General features: G+C 44.7%; 1 protein-coding gene across 1 annotated transcript in view; it reads left to right on the top strand.

Moving 5' to 3' along the window:
• The window catches only part of PGM1 (phosphoglucomutase 1), a 75,561-nt gene that overhangs the window by 34,558 nt on the left and 21,019 nt on the right, over positions 1 to 19,984 (top strand). Inside the window, exons 2-6 of the mRNA XM_073593815.1 lie at positions 3,596 to 3,758; positions 5,742 to 5,888; positions 8,480 to 8,605; positions 10,253 to 10,443; positions 14,778 to 14,932. Of these exons, the coding sequence (XP_073449916.1) occupies positions 3,596 to 3,758; positions 5,742 to 5,888; positions 8,480 to 8,605; positions 10,253 to 10,443; positions 14,778 to 14,932 (782 nt within the window). The remainder of the gene's footprint in view (positions 1 to 3,595; positions 3,759 to 5,741; positions 5,889 to 8,479; positions 8,606 to 10,252; positions 10,444 to 14,777; positions 14,933 to 19,984) is intronic.

Below are 19,984 nucleotides of genomic sequence, written 5' to 3'. Positions count from 1 at the left end.
AGTATTTGCTGTGTTCAATTGTGACACCTTGTATTTTTTTTGGGGGGTTTCTAAATTCTTCCACTACACTTTTTTTTTTTTTTTTTTAATATGTGTAAAACAGAAATGTCCGAAGAAGGATGGTTTTGGTTAATATGAATTTTTGCTGTGTTTAATTGCAGTCCCTTTGTATTTTTTTAGGCTTTCATATTCCTCTACTACCATTTTTTTTTCTATAATTATTAAGAAAAATAAAATAGGGGCACTATAAGAGGGTTTTTTTTTTTTTTATTTTTTATTTTTTTTTTTTTTTTGTGGAAATAAGTCATTTGCAGTGTTGAATGTCTGATCTGTTTTTAAAGTATTTTTTTATTATATACATTTTTTGGGGTTTTTTTTTTTTTGCATGTATATAAACCCGATGTTCAAGTGACTGAACAGATTAGATGTATTTATATTGTTTTTTTTTTCCCTCATATATAGTTGTGTTATTAAAATGTATCTAAAGCTAAATCTTTCATTTGAGAATCTATAACTACATTTTTTTTTTTTTTTTTTTTTACTTCTTAAAAAAAAAAAAAAAAAAAAAAACCTTTGTTTTGAATAGAAAAGCAAAGTGTTAAAAAGCCTGTAAGCCCCATTTTTGACATCTATTCCATAGGGGAGATTTCCCTTCATTTCCTCTCTGATACAGGAAGTTATTGGAAATTTCTGCAAAGTGAGTGGAAATTCTCTCATCTAATGCAGCGTACAGACGACCGGACTTTCTGGGAAACTAGGTCCGACAGTCTTCCCGACGGACTTCCGACGGACTTTCTGAACGGACGGACTTGCCTACACACAACCGGACTTTCCGGCAGACTAGGTCCGCCGGTCTTCCCGACACACTTTCGCCGAAGTTACGGCGGACTTTTCGAATGAACGGACTTGCCCACACACTGACAAGTCCGTTCATTTTGAACGTGACTTGGGTACGACGGGACTAGAAAAGGAAGTCAATCTCGCCGCTTTTATCTGCGGGATTGGCACCTTGCGAGCCCCGTCGCGATTTTAAGGGGAACCCCCTACGCCGAAAAAACGGCGTGGGGTCCCCCCAAAATCAATACCAGACCCCGATCCGAGCACGCAGCCCGGCCGGTCAGGAAAGGGGGTGGAGACGAGCGTGCGCCCCCCCCGAACCGTACCAGGCCGCATGCCCTCAACATGGGGGTGTGGGTGCTTTGGGGAGGGGGGCGCCCTGTGGCGCCCCCCACCCCAAAGCACCTTGTCCCCATGTTGATGAGGACAAGGGCCTCTTCCCGACAACCCTGGCCGTTGGTTGTCGGGGTCTGCGGGCGGGGGGCTTATCGGAATCCTGGAGCCCCCTTTTAATAAGGGGGCCCCCAGATCCCGGCCCCACCACCCTATGTGAATAAGTATGGGGTACATTGTACCCCTACCCATTCACCTAGGGAAAAAGTGTCAATAAAAAAACACACTACACAGTTTTTTAAAGTAATTTATTAGACCGCTCCGGGGGCCTTCTTCCGACTTTGGGGGTCTTCTTCCGACTTCGGGGGTCTCTCCGGCCTCTTCTCCCAGCGTCCGCTTCTTCTCTGCTCTCTCCGGCCTCTGGTCCTGGCATCCAGTTCTTCTCCGCTCTCTCCGGCCTCTTCTCCTGGTGTTCGACCTCTTCTCCCGGTGTCCGGTTCTTCTGCCGGCTCCTCCGCTATCTTCTGCTGCTCTTTTGCTAGCGGTGGCCCGGACTTCTGCATCGCCTTCTTCCCTCTTCTCTTCTTCCAATGTTGACTCGACGCTCTCTCTGGCTGTAATGCTGTCTGAGCGCTCCGCTATGACTTATATAGGCGGTGACCCCACCCCCTTATGCCGTCACAGTCCCTGGGCATGCTGGGACTGTGACAGCATAAGGGGGCGGGGTCACCAGGTGATGTTGACCCCGCCCCTTATGCCGTCACAGTCCCAGTATGCCCAGGGACTGTGACGGCATAAGGGGGCGGGGTCATCGCCTATATAAGTCATAGCGGAGCGCTCAGACAGCATTACAGCCGGAGAGAGCGTCGTGTCAACATCGGAAGAAGAGGGAAGAAGGTGACGCAGAAGTCCGGGCCAACGCTAGCAAAAGAGCGGCAGAAGATAGCGGAGGAGCCGGCAGAAGTACCGGACACCGGGAGAAGAGGTCGAACACCGGGAGAAGAGGCCGGAGAGAGCAGAGAAGAACCGGACGCTGGGAGAAGAGGCCCAGAGAGACCCCCGAAGTCGGAAGAAGACCCCCGGAGCTGTCTAATAAATTACTTTAAAAAACTGTGTAGTGTGTTTGTTTTTTAATGTTATTATTAAAGGAGGCTCCTGGATTCCGATCCAGCCCTCCGCCCACAGACCCCGACGACCAACGGCCAGGGTTGTCGGGAAGAGGCCCTTGTCCTCATCAACATGGGGACAAGGTGCTTTGGGGTGGGGGGGCCACAGGGCGCCCCCCTCCCCCCAAAGCACCCACCCCCTCGTGTTGAGGGCATGCGGCCTGGTACGGTTCAGGGGGAGGGGCGCTCACTCGTCCCCACCCCCTTTCCTGACCGGCCAGGCTGTGTGCTCGGATTGGGGTCTGCTATGGATTTTGGGGGGAGGCCCACGCCGTTTTTTCGGCGTAGGGGGTTCCCCTTAAAATCCATACCAGACCTAAGGGCCTGGTATGCCCCGCGCTCGCAGCAATAGGAAAATTTGTTTTTCCTATTGCAGCGAGTGCGAGATGTAGTATCCTGCCTTTGCGTCGCATCTGGTCCGTCGGACCAGCATACAGACAAATGGGCTTTCTGTCAGGAACTGAGTCCGGCGGAGTTACGACGGAAAGATATGAAGCAAGTTTCAAATCTAAAGTCCGTCGGATTTCCAACCGAAACGGTCCGTCGGAAGTCTGATGCAGCCCACACACAGTCGGATTGTCTGCCGGATTCGGTCCGTCGGACCACTCCGGCCGGAAAGTCCACCTGTGTGTACGCGGCATAAGTTGTCGAAGCAGCAGGTGCCCCTTGTATTTTATTACAACTCTTTTAAATGTTGAACTTTTCAGTACTTGAGATGACTATGGTCACTGGGACTAATAAAGGAATAATAGTTATTTTATTCCTTTTGACCTTCAAACCCAGTTCAGATCTTAACTCTCTCTGAATTTTCTGAATTTTGCAAGCCTTGAAGCAGGAGCCTTGCAAAACCCACAAATAGTTCTGGTGACAACCAGGGATTCCCTCAACTCGGAAGGATTTCCTCTCACTTCCTGTTTTTTGGCTATGGGACAGGAAGTGAGGGGAAATCTTCCCCATGGGACAATTTGACAAAAAATAAAAAACCCTAATGGGTACTTTAAACCCTCCCTTACTCTAATCCAAAATGAAGAAAAAAAAACTGATTGGGATTACATCTACGTTTTAAAAGTTCTGGCTTGAGTTCCATTTTAAGTAGCTGAATGCTGCGAGGAAGGAAGCATTTGTAAGTTTATATAGTAATGTTGGTATTGTAGCGTCAGGGCTCGATGGAACAATCAATTTACTGTCTAAAGAATTTAAAAAATAGTTTTTTTCTTAAAAAACATGTTTTTTAATTTTCCCTGCTTTTCTTATTTCAGATTGGCCGGCTAGTCATCGGACAGAATGGCATCCTCTCCACCCCAGCTGTGTCCTGCATCATCCGTAAGATCAAAGCCATCGGCGGCATCATCCTGACCGCCAGCCACAACCCCGGCGGTCCCCATGGAGACTTCGGAATTAAATTCAACACTTCTAACGGAGGTCAGTAGGTTATCCCTGCTTTATAAATTGATGGGGGGGGGGCTCTATAATTTGGCCAGGGTGAATTGCTATGAAACCCTGTGCTAAAAGCTTGATCGGCGGTAAAGGATGTTCGTTCCAATCCTCCTGTGCATATCTCCCTGGACACCCCATTATGGTTTAATCCTGAGCGATCGGGATTTGTCAATCTCTGATCCATATATTTGCGAGAGTAGAGGTATTGCATACTTAGATAACATCTGTCTTGAGGGTCAGTTGCAGACCTGAGATAGGTTAAAAGCACCAGTATGGTTTACCTAACTCGATTCTGTTTAGATATTTACAGTTCAGACATGCCTTTTTAATACTCAATTTGACCATCAGCAAGTAGCTCTCTATACCTCGACTCTGGAAAATCTCCTCGGGGATGAGTCCATGGTCAAACCTCTGTCCACCATTTATAAAGAGTTTCTACCATCGATTTCATACTGGACTCGAGTCCCTCAGAACTAAGTAGCTTGTTGACTTCCCTGAGTTAGATGAGGAAGATTGGGAGGAGATGTGGGAATGCACTTTTTCACAATTGGTGTCCACCAGGAATAGGTTCATTCATCCTGCATAGAGTCTACCTCACCCCCATGTTAGGATATACTCATCTGTCCTGGCCACCTGCTGAAGGTGTGGTTCAGTCTCAGCGGATTTCAACCATGTCTTCTGGCAGTGTCCCCAAATCCAACGTTCTGGACGGCCGTGACTTCATTCATTCTCTCTGTCACCACCATTCAGGTGCCACTAAAGATTGAGGTGTGTCTGCTGGGACTGGTAGACCCTCTAGCTCCCCGTAGGGCCTCCAGAGAAATTTGGGGTTTATTACTTAAAGTGGAGTTCCACTGGTTTTTCAGTTTATTAAAAGTCAGCAGCTACAAAAAGTATAGCTGCTGACTTTTAATAAACAGACACTCGCCTGTCCCACGGTCCAGCGATGCGGCCGCCCGAAGCCCCCGTTCTCTCCCCCTCCTCTTCGCGGCGCCGACATTTTGAGTGTGGGCGCCCGGCTGTGACACTTTGCGGCTTCACAGCCGGGCGTGCAATGTCCCGGCTCTTTCTGTGTTGCGGCTAGGGATGTGCTCATACACTCCATACAAGCACTGATTGCTGTTTGAAAGATCTCAAAGCTACAGCAGGAGGAGGAATGTTTCTAATACTGAATTACAGCAGAGTACAGCGGGTACAATATATAATTATGGACATGTATGTACAGTTCAGTAATATGTTTGTCTCCTGTTGTGGCTGGAGGGGGAAAGCACAAACATGCTTTGCATTTATAAGGCTGTAACCTAACTATCCTGCGTGTTGCTGAGTAGTATGGCTGGCTGGCTGCAGAATGAGGGGGTGTGATATATATTGAAGTGGGCTTGTTCACATTTAACATATACAGGCCTAGTGTACCCTCCCACTTTCACTGCAATTCTCGAAGCATGATGGGAAGTGTAGTTTGATTATAGTGTAGATAGAGAGAAGAGGATATGATGCAATCCCTGGTGTAACAGCTCCTCCTTGGCAGAATAGATGCTGCATTTTTTGAATTACAGAAAGGACTTCCTGAAAATGCAATTAGACTTTTCTCTTCAATGGTAAGGAATTTCACTAATGTAGTAACTGTTAAGTGTAGTTTTTTTTTTTTTTTTTTTTTAGGGAGGGGGGGGGGGGTGTACTTATTTGGGGATTTTTTGCCGATCCCGGGGTTCTGCTTTAAAGTTTACTGAGCCCTGATGAAGGGGGAATTTTGTGCCTGGAACACGTTGGATGTTTTCTGTGATCATTTGATGGACAATTAAACAATTTGATCTGTTGTATGTTTTATGCTTTGAAGTTTCCGCTACCACTTCCCACTGCACCAAAAATGGTGAATTTTCCCGAGATTGTGGCGTGTGCCGAATTATGTGAATGATTTATATTTTTTTAATGTTTTGTTGATTTAATGTCCCTCCTTGTCTGTGGCAGGGCCGGCACCCGAAGCCATCACAGATAAGATCTTCCAGCTCAGCAAAACCATAGAGGAATACGCCATCTGCCCAGACCTGAAGGTTGACTTGTCGACTATCGGCAGACAACAGTTCGATCTGGAGAACAAGTTCAAGCCGTTTACCGGTAATGACACCATGTTTTTCTATGTAACGTAACTGCTTCCCACCCGCGTCGTAAAATGATGGGCAGGCGGGAACCCGATTGTTCTGGGAGGAAGTCATATGACGCCTCCACCGGACTGATGACTGATCACTATACCAGCCTGCTGCCAGTGTCATGTGATTGCTGTGACCAATCACATAACCGTTGTAAACAATGAATGGTTGTATACAATTGTGTTGCTAGCTGTGATTGGCCACAGTGATGAAATGGTACAAACAGGGCTAATCACAACAATAGACAGTGTCTACACACTGTCATTCAGTAAAAATATTTGCTTATAGCAGTAAAATTCACTGCTATAAGCAAAGATAGTCCAGTGTTTCCCCGAAAATAAGACCTACCCCGAAAATGAGACCTAGCGTTATTTTCCAGGAGGGCTGCAATATAAGCCCTACCCCGAGAATAAGCCCTAGTTTAAAATGCTTGTAAAATCCTATAATCCACTCTATTACAGTAGTATATAATGTACAATGTGTAATGTACTACTGTAATGAAGTGGATTATAGGATTTTACAAGCATTTTAACTCACACTGGGAATTCCTGTCAGGTAGGGAGAGAGGGGGAAGAGAAAACCGCACATTACATGGTAAGACCTACCCTGAAAATAAGCCCTACTGTGTCTTTTGTTGCCAAAATTAAATTAAAATTGTCCAGGATATCCCTGTACTTGGCCGAGTGAAAAATTTAAGGGGGTCTGAATACTTTCCATCCCCACTGTAATAAGCGCCATTTTTAAAAGGACAAACCATCTGAACACACATGGTGTGATCAGATGCTTGTAAGGGCAGAGGAGACATCTGGCATCTAATAGACTCCAGATCTCTCCATAAAGAGTACCTGTCACATGCCTATTGCTGTCACAATGGATACATTCCTTGTGACAGCAATAGAAGTGATCAAAATGTTTTTGTTTTTTTAAAGAAACTGTGTAAAACAACAAAAACAAAAAATCATTAAAAAAAATAAAAAAAACATTTTAAAGCGCCCCTGTGATCTCGCACAAAGGTGCTTGCACCACACTTGTGAGGTATTGCAGCGAGCGGTATAGTGACAGCAATAATTCTAGCACCTGACCTCCTGTGTAACTCTAAATTGGTAACCTGTAAAAGCTTCTAAAGCGTCATCTACAGGGATTTTTACATACTGTAGTTTGGCGCCGTTCCACACACCTACGCATTTTTAAAGCGTGACATCTTAGGTATTTATTTACTTCATCTTTTATAATTTATCAAACAATTGGGTATTTTATTTTGTTTTTTTTTTCATAATAAAACTCATTAAATTGTATTATTTCCCAAAAGCAATGCGTTTAAAAAAACCGCTGCGCAAATATTGTCGTTATGTTAGAGTGATTTGTTTCACATTCGTTATTTTTAAAATAGATTTGAAATTTTGGAAGATGGCTATATTCATTTTGCTCTATTCTATTTTATTCTATTCTATTATGTTTTATTTTGTTCTATTCTATAAAGCAGCATAAGTAGGAATCATCATCTTATTTCACTTTTATGCCTTACTGTATTGATTGCAATATGTTTCTATTTCAAATTCGCAATCATTTTCAAATTAAAAAAAAATTTAGTTTTGTTCTAATTGTAACGGAACATCCCACACTCCGCTTGAGTGCTTCCGTCAGTATACCGCATCCTCCAGTCTGAGCATAGATATCAGATATTATAGCCTCCTATTGCAATCAAGAACTAGGCATGACTCATTTGGCTGCAAAGCTGGAACTCTCTTTTTGAAACTCAGACACATAACAGAAATATAATTACTATAACCGACATATACTATAAACATTACGTTTAATTGGCCACCTGGATGACTCAGAGGTCTCATTCCAGGTCAGACTTGCCGACTTCGAGCTCACAAGGTACAATACACATTATTACAAGTATAAACACATCCCTCAATGGTTTGCTAGCAGACAGGCAATAGGTGAGTAATTTATCACCATAAGCAATACAAACGGTGATCTCCCCCCTCCTCAGACTACCTAATAGACAATGGGAGACCTAGGGCTTTCCAGATCTCATTCTATCTTTCTTTTCACATACATCTGTCCACTGAGTCCCAAGCTAGGGGGAGCACATCATGGCCTCCCTAACAATTTTGCATTACATAACAGAACATCTTCTTAAATGCTTGTAGCTCCATCAAATGCCAGGGCCCATAGTTGGTAGGCAAGAGGCTAGCATTCAGTCCTCTCCAAAAGCCTCTGTCCCGGGTGAGCCTATCACACTAATTTATTTAGTATTCGTTACTATTGTGATTCGGAAATTTAGATACACACGAATCTCTAAATAATGAAAATTTCGTCCAGATTATTGGACATCGTACCTGTCTAATGGTGACAACAGTGGACCATGACTACGTAATGTGCATTAGCACAGCCATTTCTAGTCCCCATTGGATTCCTATGTAACAGGATACTAACGCAGGAGCACAGTTGAGACACAGAGTTGTCACCCCGTAACAGGAAGTGCCTGAAGAAGGACCCTCATTGCAGGATCACCAGATATGATCTTTCTTCATTTGTGCTCTTTCACAGTTGAGATTGTGGATTCGGTGGAGGCGTATGGAAACATGCTGAGGAATATCTTTGACTTCAGTGCCTTAAAAGAACTGCTTTCAGGACAGAACCGGCTGCATATCCGACTCGACGCCATGCATGGAGGTAACCTGTCTGGGGTAAAAAATTCATAACATTTGCTCTACGAATTAAAAAGTATCTCTAGCCAGTTTTTTTTTTCCTTAATTTTAGATCGGGGTGCCCAATCTTTTGAAGAGTGAGGGCCACTTAAGCGACTTGGTAACCGGTCACGGGCCACAATAAGCGGAGGGGGCAGATGACAGGTCCGTGTCCACTCCGCATATGCAGAGCAGACACGGACACAGCCCACTCTACTCTATGGGCCATCTAATCCAGATAGAAGGGGACTGATCCCCTTCTGTTTTTTTAGCGGATTGAATTAGAGGTAGGCGGGTATGCCGCTCCATAGAGGTGAATGGAGGGTCCAGTTGGGTTGGACCGATTGTGTGAAAGGGGCCTAAGGCTGCTTTCACACTGATTCGCTGCGGTTGACCCACACCGTAGTGCACCTGCGGCTTTCCTGCAGGTTTGTTGCACTTTACCGTAGACTTCTATTATATCCTGCAGGTGTGAAGCGCACCAAATCCACAGGTAATAGCAGAAGTCTATGGCACTGCGTTGCACCTGCAAATCAGTTTGAAAGCAGCCCAGTAACCACTGCAGAACAGGTCTGCCCATATATACAATGTGATTTTAGTAATAAACATACCTTTAACAGTCTTCCATTCCGGTATTGTTGCTGTCCCAGGCAGAGTGCATTTGGTGTCACTACGCCTATCGAAGGAGGCGGCGCTATACAGGGAGCATTGGCTTATGTGGCTCTGCTCCACAGCCGCTTGCTTCCTCTACCACCAGCTTCATTCACAACACTGATGCTCTGGGATGGCGGGTCGGCAACCCGCGATCTAGACTTGCCCGCCCAACATCCTGGAGCAGGAGGTCACGTGCCACATCAGAGGGCTCTGCGGGCCACATGTGGCACCCCTGTTTTAGAGTGTGGAAGAGTCAGAAGCCCTGTCGGGTTTTCATTATCAGATTGTGATGCCCTGCTTGGGATATGGTGCCCTAGTTAAGTGTGACCTCTGGTTTTTTAGAAGGTTACTGGCAGGTTTCTTTCTTTTTATAGTGGAAGCTGTAGGTGCTCGTGGATTAAAGTCCCAGAAAAATAGGAGGAGGAGGGCTTTACAAGTCCACATATAGTTTTTTAATAGTCTTGAAGAAGGCGGTCTTGTAATGCCTCTAATACCCGTTGGGCACTCTATGCTGGGTTCCTCTGATTATTTTGTCAGCAATATATGTATTCTTCTCATTTGATTTATTTTTCTAAAACTCAGTGTAACAAATTAGAAAAATAGCCGGCAACTCCAATCCAGAAGAATAATTTATTGGCACATGTAGGAAAACAAAAAAGCTGAGGCGTGACCAAGGCTCTCCAGCCGAAACGCGTCAGATTTTGGTTTCCTACATGTGCCAATAAATTATTCTTCTGGATTGGAGTTGCCGGCTATTCTTCTATTTTGTCTACCTATTTGGGTGTTGTTTGGAGGACACCGCAGCCTGAGCCACCCACCCGTGGACTCCGCCCTGCCTGTTGGTATTTCCCTGTTCTGAGCGCTGCACCTTTTCTGTTTGTCAATGTAACAAATGTCCCAAAAGTAAAAAGTCGGGGGGGGGGGGGGTCCCCACTTCAAGGCTCAGCTTCGCCATGATGTTTCTGTTTTCATTCCTCAGTTGTCGGGCCGTATGTAAAGAAGATCCTTTGCGAGGAGCTTGGGGCCCCGGCAAACTCTGCTGTAAATTGCATCCCTCTGGAAGATTTTGGAGGGCACCACCCTGACCCCAACCTGACCTACGCATCGGAGCTGGTGAACACCATGAAGACGGGGGAGTACGACTTTGGGGCAGCGTTCGATGGTGATGGGGTAAGGGCACGTGCAAGGTACTAGGAATAAATACTTTTTTTTTTAAAGCTGAACTCCAGGCACAAACAACCTTCAACCTAAATAAATATTTTCTCCCAAAACCAGAAAGGATATAAATCCACTTTGTGTGCACCAAATGCCTCTGCTAACCCAGATATTGCCTTTTAAAAGTAGAAGTGACATAATCACTGTGCTGTACATAGCCTGTGCAGAGAGCAGAGCTGTGGGAGGGGCCCAGCAGGCAGTCCCACTACAGACTGCCTGCAGAAAACTACAGGAGGGGGCGGAGACAAGACCAGTCACCCTGCACAAGGATGGAGAGCAGAGGTGTGGGAGAGGCCCAGCAGGCCCCACCCACTACAGACTACCTGCAGAAAACTACAGGAGGGGGCGGAGACAAGACCAGTCACCCTGCACAAGGAGAGAGAAGCAGTGAGCGGACTTTATTACAGGAAGCTCCTGCTCTTAAACTCATAAAAAAAAAACATGTTGTGCTTGTGTTGCCATTCATTGTTAATGGCATGCCAAACACGGCAAAAAAAACGCGTAATTTTTCACGCAGAAAAAAGAATGCCAAACGCCTGCTTAAGAAGTGTGCGAAGCTCAAGTTACTTTACCATGTGTGTTTGCTTGTAGGACAGCCCACTGAAATAAAAGGGCTGTCTTTATGCATGTGGTGCAAAAAATGCACATGTGTGGGGCGTGATTTTGTGCACTTTGATGAATGCTAAATGTGAGTACAGGCCTATGGCTTATCACACTAGAGAGGTTATTTACTGCACCCCTGAAAAGCGGTCTGTGGCTGATTGCTTTTCAGAGGGCAGTGAAACTATACTTCCACCAGTGTGCCAAGCGTTTGGCTCGTGACGTCGCTCCAGTCCTCCAACACTATAGAGTCGATCAGAGACAATCTGGTCTCTGGTAACCTCTATGGCCAGCCGTGCAACCGTCGGATCGTTTCTCAGGTTCACTGGTTAAACGGTAAGCCCAAGAAACACCAGCGAGCGGTGGAAAGGCGGGGGGGGGGGGGCTGACCCCTCCTGTTGCTTGGGAAAGCGATCCAGCAGCTAATTAGCCGCTCGGACTGCTTTCATGTAAAAGCCAGTTGCCTGCTGAAGAAAAAATACCAGGGTTATGGCTGATAGCTTCATCCATAACTCCAGTAAACCACTTGCAAACCGCAACTTATATAAATGTATTGCAGTGTCGGGAAGTGGTGGTTGATATACATAATATTTGATAATTATAAAACTATTACAGTAGTACCTTGGGTTACGAGCATAATCTGTTCCAGAAGAATGCTTGTAATTCAAAGCACTCACATATCAAAGCGTTTCCCCATAGGAATCAATGGAAACTCCGATAATTAGTTCCAGTATCACTGCTAGTGTATGCAGTACCGCATGTGGCCAGAGGTGGGGGGTGCCAGAGACACTCTGGACCGAAGTGTCTCCGAGCGTCCCTAGTGCCCCCTGCACCTCTGGCCAAATGCGGTACTGCACACCCCAGAGACTTGAATCCTGCTAGTCTTGCGAGACAACGCTCGCAAACCGAGTCAGGATTAAAAAAAAAAAACATTCGTATTGCGAAACGCTCGTAAACCGCGTTACTCGCAATCCGAGGTTTTACTGTATAAGCTATATACTGTGCCAACAGTTTGTGCAGAGCTTTACAATATAAAGGGAGACAGTACAGTTACAATACAAGAGGAGCTTACAATCTAATAGGGAGGGACAAGTGGTACAACAGGTGATAACTGTGGGGGATGAGCTGATGGAAGAATTTAAAGTCCAGTAGTTACATAGAGGCAGAATAGGCTTCCCTCAACAGAGGAGTTTTCAGGGGTTGCCTAAAGGTGGACAGAGTAGGAGATAGTCGTACAGATTGAGGTAGAGCGTTCCAGAGGATGGGAGAGATTCTTGAGAACAAGCATGGGATGAGGAGACAAGTGAACTAGAGAGCAGGAGGTCTTGGGAGGAGCAGAGAGGGCGGTTTGGATTATATATTGAGATGAGATCGGTGATGGCTTTGTATGATGTTTTAGTATTTTAAATTTAATACACTGAAGCAAGTGAAGGGATTGGCAGAGCCCTGATCATGAAATGCGTTGAGAATACTGCTACTTGCATATGGAATGAAGCAAATTAATGGCATTTAATTGATACATTGTATTCATGTACACAAGTATGATTTATGGCCATACATGCACTTATAGGGGGCCATGTAGCGTGCGCTGCAGTTCGGCCTCAGCGCGGTTATACAGTGCATCCGGAAAGTATTCAGAGCTTCACATTTTCCACATTTCATGTTACAGCCTTATGCCAAAATGGATTAAATTCATTATTTCCCTTAAAATTCTACAAACAATACCCCATAATGACAACATGAAAGAAGTTTGTTTTGAAATCTTTGCAAATTTATGAAAAATAAAATAAGGAAAAAATCCCATGTACATAAATATTCCCAGCCTTCGCCATGACACTCAAAATTGAGCTCAGGTGCCTCCTGTTTCCACTGATCATTCTTGAGATGTTTCTACAACTTGATTGGAGTCCACCTGTGGTAAATTCAGTAGATTGGACATGATTTGGAAAGCCACCCACCTATCTATATAAGGTCCCACAGTTAACAGTGCATGTCAGAGCACACACCAAGCCATGAAGTCCAAGGAATTGTCTGTAGATCTCCGAGACAGGATTGTATGGAGGCAAAGATCTGGGGAAGGGTACCGAAAAATGTCTGCAGCATTGAAGGTCCCAATGAGCACAGTGGCGTTCATCATCTGTAAATGAAAGAAGTTCAGAACCACCAGGACTCTTCCTAGTGCGGGCCGCCCGGCCAAACTGACTTTGGGGCTTTAGTCAGGGAGGTGGCCAAGAACCCGATGGTCACTCTGACAGAGCTCCAGCATTTCTCTGTGCAGAGAGGAAAACATTCCAGAAGAACAACCATCTCTGCAGCACTTCACCAATCAGACCTGTATAGTAGAATGGCCAGATGGAAGCCACTCCTCAGTAAAAGGCACATGACAGCCCACCTGGAGTTTGCCAAAAGGCACCTGAAGGACTCTCAGACCATGAGAAACAAAACTCTCTGGTCTCATGAAACAAAGATTGAACTTTGGCCTGAATGGCAAGCCTCATGGTCTGGAGGAAACCAGGCACCGCTCATCACCTGGCCAATACCATCCCTACAGTGAAGAATGGTGGTGGCAGCATCATGCTGTGGGGATGTTTTTCAGTGGCAGGAACTGGGAGACTAGTCAGGATCAAGGGAAAGATGAATACAGCAATGTACAGAGACATCCTTGATTAAAACCTGCTCCAGAGCACTTTGGACCTCAAACTGGGGTGAAAGTTCATCTTCCAACAGGACAACAACCCTAAGCACACGGCCAAGATAACAAAGGAATGGCTACGGGACAACTCTGTGAATGTTCTTCAGTGGCCCAGCCAGAGCCCAGACTTGAACCCGATTAAATATCTCTGGAGAGATCTGAAAATGGCTGTGCACCGACGCTCCCCATCCAACCTGATGGAGCTTGAGAGGTCCTGCAAAGAAGAATGGGAGAAACTGCCCAAAAATTGGTGTGCCCAGCTTGTAGCATCATACTCAAAAAGACTTGAGGCTGTAATTGGTGCCAAAGGTGCTTCACCAAAGTATTTAGTAAGTTTTTTTTTAAGGTCACGTTGTTACGTGACCTTTAAAAAAAAAAAAAAAACCCCCTCCTCTAGCGCCCGAAAAGAGCCGCTAAAGCACCGCAAAAACGACCAACGCTTTAGCGCTGTTTTAGGGGTGCTTCAATGTGAATGGGGTCTTAAGGCTGTGATACTTATGTACATGTGATTTTTTTTTTTTTAAATAAATTTGCAAAGGTTTCAAACAAACTTCTTTCTTGTTGTCATTATGGGGGATTGTTTGTAGAATTTTGAGGAAAATAATGAATTTAATCCATTTTGGAATAAGGCTGGAACATAAAAAAAAGTGGGGAAAAGTGAAGCGCTGTGAATATTTTCTGAATGCTCTGTATGTGCGGTTTAAGGTGCACTTTCATTGACTTCTATTAGACCGTGTGTTTTCCTGTTGCAACTTTCATGCGCTTTCATAAAATGCTCAGTCTAATAGAAGTGAATGGGACCAAACATAAAGGCACGGGTAAACCACACATACAATCACACTGCGGCTGCCGCCAAACCGGCATAGGGAATTTTGTCCCATAATTGTGGGTTGTGGTGTCGCACCATGCAACAGGGTTATACCATTCTGTGATTCATGCTGGTAATCTCCCCACATCCTAAGTGGCACTCATTGTTATCTCTCTTCCTTTTTGTCAGGACCGGAACATGATTCTCGGGAAGAATGGATTTTTCGTCAATCCTTCGGACTCCGTAGCGGTCATCGCAGCCAATATTTTCAGTATTCCCTACTTCCAGCAGACGGGCGTGCGAGGGCTGGCCAGGAGCATGCCAACCAGCGGAGCTCTGGACCGGTAAAGTGAAGGAAGGGTTCAGTCTGTTAAAGGGAATCATTTCAGAGAGGAACATGGAGGCTGCCATTGGTGGCTTCCCATTCTGCAGATGTTGCCTGGCTGTCATGGTGATCCTTGACCGCTTCTCGACCAGCGCATGCCGATTTACGTCGGCAGAATGGCACTGGTGGGCAAAAGGGCGTACAGGTACATCCCCTTTAAGAAGCGGCGCTGCGGGCCGATGCGCTGCGATTTTTTTTTTTTTTTTTTTTTTACCAAAAATATGTAGAAGAATACATATCGGCCTAAACTGAGGAACAAAATAGTTTTTTATATATTTTTGGAGGATATTTATAATAGCAAAAAGTAAAAAATAATGCGTTTTTTTTTTCAAAATTGTCGCTATTTTTTTGTTTATAGCGCAAAAAATAAAAACCGCAAAGATGATCAAATACCACCAGAAGAAAGCTCAATTTGTGGGGAAAAAAGGACGTCAATTTTGTTTGGATACAACGTCGCACATCCGCGCAATTGTCAGTTAAAGCGACGCAGTGCCGAATTGCAAAAAGTGCTCTGGTCAGGAAGGGGGAAAATCCCTACAGGGCTGAAGTGTGTGTAAACCCGAAAAATGTTTTTTTTTTTTTTTTTTTAATTAAGGCTTGTACTTTGTACAATATAGTATTTCATGTCATCTGTACCCAGTCTTGCCATGAAGAGTTAATCCAGCTCTGAGCAGTTCCCTTATCTTTTTTTAGTGAGATAAAAACTGACACACAGAGAAATAGGAGTCACTTCTTCCCTCTTGCTGTGACAGACAGGTGATTTCCTTATCTCACCCACAGCCTGAGAGAGGCATTCTGTGTACTTCCCATCCCCCCCTCCTTTCTTCTCCAGCTCTCCCAGGATTGGCTGCTCCACACCTCAGCATGATTGAGCATGCTGAAGTCATGTGGTGACTTTTCTGGGTTTTAAGTGGATGTTAGTGATCATAGCAGAAGTTCAGTGTAAGAAATACACATATTGACAAGGGGAGTGTAGAGGTGGGCGGGGAGTCTACTGACATCTACTGACTCCGCCCACAGAATCTGCAGTTTTTCGGGTCTCATAACAGACAGAGGGGAGACATCTGACAGGATAAGATACATGCAGGAGGCGTGTGTATCCTTATAGATAACCCCTATGGCAGTAGTTTAGAAAGCATGAGAGTGGGTTTACATCCACTTTAAGCTTCAGTACTTTTGAGGCAATCAACCAGAATAATTATGCAGATGAGGACTTCTGACTTTTTTTATTTTCTGACTTTTTTTATTTTCTGACTTTTTTTATTTTCTGACTTTTTTTATTTTCTGACTTTTCTGACTTTTTTTATTTTCTGACTTTTCTGACTTTTTTTATTTTCTGACTTTTCTGACTTTTTTTATTTTCTGACTTTTCTGACTTTTTTTATTTTCTGACTTTTCTGACTTTTTTTATTTTCTGACTTTCTTGTTCTGTATACTTTGTGCTGGGTTGGTGACTCAAAAGTGGTGAAGCCTGAGGATCACCATCAAAGGCAACTCGCATTTCCAAATGGAGATCAGCAATGGCAGCCCCCATATTTCTTTTGGAAAAGATCACTTTTTAAGATTCAGGAAGAGATTTATCAAATAAGCACCTGAAACAAGGACTGCCTATGTGGTGTCCGAGTCCCCGGTCTGAGTCCCCCCCCCCCACCCAGATAACTGATGGCCGAATAATAAAAAAGAACAACAGTAAATATGAAGGAAGCACAGATCCACAGTATTCATGAAGCAAAAGTGGGGAGATCCTTGCGCTGTAGGTCATCAGGTACAACTTCCTGTCCAGCACAGAGATCCGTGACCAGCACAGTAGTGACATCACCAAATCTCACCCCAAATCTGGGGAGATTAGCAGTCAGAGGCAGCAATGCCTTAGGTGATCTCACGCTGTGGATATACAACTATAAGGCTTGAGGCCCAAGCTATTTTTTATAGGTGGAATGTGGTTACAAATGTATATTTATTCAGGGCACTGCTTAACCACTTCAATACCGGGCACTTACCCCCCCTTCCTGCCCAGGCCAATTTTCTGTTTTCAGCACTGTCACTTTTTAAATGAAAATTGCGCGGTCATGCTACACTGTACCCAAACAAAATTTTTATCATTTTGTTCCCACAAATAGAGATTTCTTTTGGTGGTATTTGATCACCTCTGCAGGTTTTTATTTTTTGCTAAACAAATAAAAAAATACCGAAAATTTTGGAAAAAAAAATTTTTTTTCTCTGTTTCTGTTATAAAATTTTGTAAAATAGTAGGTTTTCTCCTTCACCGATGGGCACTGATAAGCTGCAATGACAGGCACTGATAAGGTGGCACTGATGGGCACTGGTAGGCGGCGCTGATGGGTGGCACTGATATGCAGCACTAATGGGCATTGATAGGTGGCACTGATGGGCACTGAAAGGCTGCACTGATGGGCACTGATGGCACTGGCAGGCATTGTTAATGGGCACTGATTGGCAGCTGCCTGGGTACTGATTGGCAGCTGCCTGGGCACTGATTAGCATATCCCTGGTGGTCTAGGGTGGCATACCTGGTAGGCTTCCTTTATGGCAATCCCTGTTGGTCCTGGCGGCATCCCTGGTGGTCCTGGCGGGCATCCGCGGAGGGGGGGGGGGGGGGCTGCGCTGATAAACAATCAGCACAGACCCCCCCTGTCAGGAGGGCCGCCGGTCAGCTCTCCTCTACTCGTGTCAGACACGAGTGAGGAACAGCCGATAAACGGCTCTTCCTGTTTACCACGTGATCAGCCCTGTCCAATCACTGCTGATGACGATGTAAAGGGCCTCCATCAGAGGCTCTTTACCGAGATCGGTGATGCGGTGTGTCAGACTGACACAACGCACCACTGATCGCCGAGCGACCGCAGCTTATCCTGCTGGATGTCATATGATGCCCAGTCAGGATAACTGAACCCTCACCCCGCTGTCATTTTGCATAGGCCAGGGGGGAAGTGGTTAAGCACAATCGGCATTGCTTAGATGTTTCCTTTTAAGCTAACAAAATCTTAGAGTAACTCCACTTTTGTTGAGAGGAAAAAAAAACATTCCCCTCTGGGTGATCTCTGTACATTGCAAGAATTTTTACCAAACTTTGTTGCAGATTCCTATCTTTTGTTATTATATAGAAATAGCTGTCTGTGTCCATGTGCAGAGTAAATGTGAATGGGAGTGACTTTATAGTCATCAATCAGCTGCTGCACCTGCAGGGCTCTGAGGAAAGTGGTGGGGTCTGCATTCCTTTTTAGATGAGATTTCCCTTTTTTGGGGAGTATCTCACCAAAAATAATAATTTTTTGTTGCAGGGGATGCTCAAAAAATGATTAGCATATTTAGTGCAGACTTCTGGGGAAATCAGTCAGCCAATCACACAAGCAGGAAATGACATTTCTGGACGGCTTTCTGTAATACCATCTGTGTAAAGAACGCCTCCAGTGTTTTTTTTACAGAAAACCACAGAGCTGTAGATTGAAAAGGAAAAGCAATTTAATAATATTTTAGTTACAATATGATTGTGTCGCAGTTGTATATGCTATAATATTATTATTATTTTTTTTTTTTGGGCGTTATTTTTTCCTCACGAAAGTGGAGTTACCCTTTAAATTTTTTAGTTCAGGTCCACTGTGACGCAAAGGGAGTAGATGGGAAATATGAGAATATTACTCAAGCTCTGTTCTACCCTCCTCTTCCTCCTAAAGACTGTTTGCCACAATTTTTATAGAGTTGTTAAGTTAATTTTCTTTTTTCCATTAAAATATTACAAAGTGGGCCCTGCGCCCTCCATCCGTTCTGTTTTTATGATATCTTGTATAATTTGATGTATTACACTCCTTTTATACTCCATAAAAATTTTATTAAGAAAAAAAAATGACCATTCCATTTCCAAATGATCAAAGGAAAAGGAGTTGGCCCCCACAGCGCTGATATTCGAGTTTTGAGCGGATGATGAGAGATTTAATCCTGTCCTGACCTTTACATCTCTCTTTAGGGCTTTGGAAGAGAAATTCCAAAATGTGATTTCCCAGCCCTGCTTGTCTATTGTAGTCGTGACCCCGGGATGCTTATTTCTCGTTGTTTCCTAGCTGTGCGACAGTTAAGATCTCAGCATTTCTACATTAGCGGTCATTTTAAAGTGCAAGTTCACCTTCAGGAAGACTTTCACTAAATCTCCCATATAATTCTATATACCAGTGGTCTCCAAACTGCTGCCCTTTGCTCGATTTTCTCTGGCCCTTGGGGCATTATTCTCCCCACTCTCAGCAACAATGGGGCATAATTCCTGGCACTGAGGCTGCATTCACACCTGAGCATAGCGGGGTTTTATTTGCAGTTTTTTTTGCGCGACTTGCGTGTTTGTATGCATCGTTTTGGCGTTTTTTTTTTTTATTATTAGCCGATAGGGAAAACTATTATCTGTTGCATCATTTGTTGTTAGGTATTTCAGCTTTTTTTTTGCTTTTCCTTTCACTTTTATTCCTCCTCCTCCTTTTCCTCCTCCTTTTCCTTTTCCTCCTCCTTTTCCTTCTCCTCCTCCTCCTCCTCCTCCTCCTCCTCCTCCTCCTCCTCCTCCTCCTCCTCCTCCCTCCTCCTCCCTCCTCCTCCCTCCTCCTCCCTCCTCCTCCCTCCTCCCTCCTCCCTCCTCCCTCCTCCATCCTCCATCCTCCATCCTCCATCCTCCCTCCTCCATCCTCCTTCTTCATCCTCCTCCATCCTCCTCCTTCTTCATCCTCCTCCATCCTCCTCCTTCTTCATCCTCCTCCATCCTCCTCCTTCTTCATCCTCCTCCTTCTTCATCCTCCTCCATCCTCCTCCTTCTTCATCCTCCTCCTTCTTCATCCTCCTCCATCCTCCTCCTTCTTCATCCTCCTCCTTCTTCATCCTCCTCCTTCTTCATCCTCCTCCTTCTTCATCCTCCTCCTTCTTCATCCTTCTTCTTCATCCTTCTTCCTCTTTTATTATTATAATGTTTTTTCGTTGGGGTAAGAGTTCAGTTTAAGTTTAGGGTTATTTATTA

Source organism: Aquarana catesbeiana, linkage group LG07 (assembly GCF_042186555.1).
Source record: "Aquarana catesbeiana isolate 2022-GZ linkage group LG07, ASM4218655v1, whole genome shotgun sequence".
In the NCBI taxonomy this organism is placed as follows: Eukaryota; Metazoa; Chordata; class Amphibia; order Anura; family Ranidae; genus Aquarana; species Aquarana catesbeiana.
This window is presented reverse-complemented; position numbering and strand designations above follow the sequence as displayed.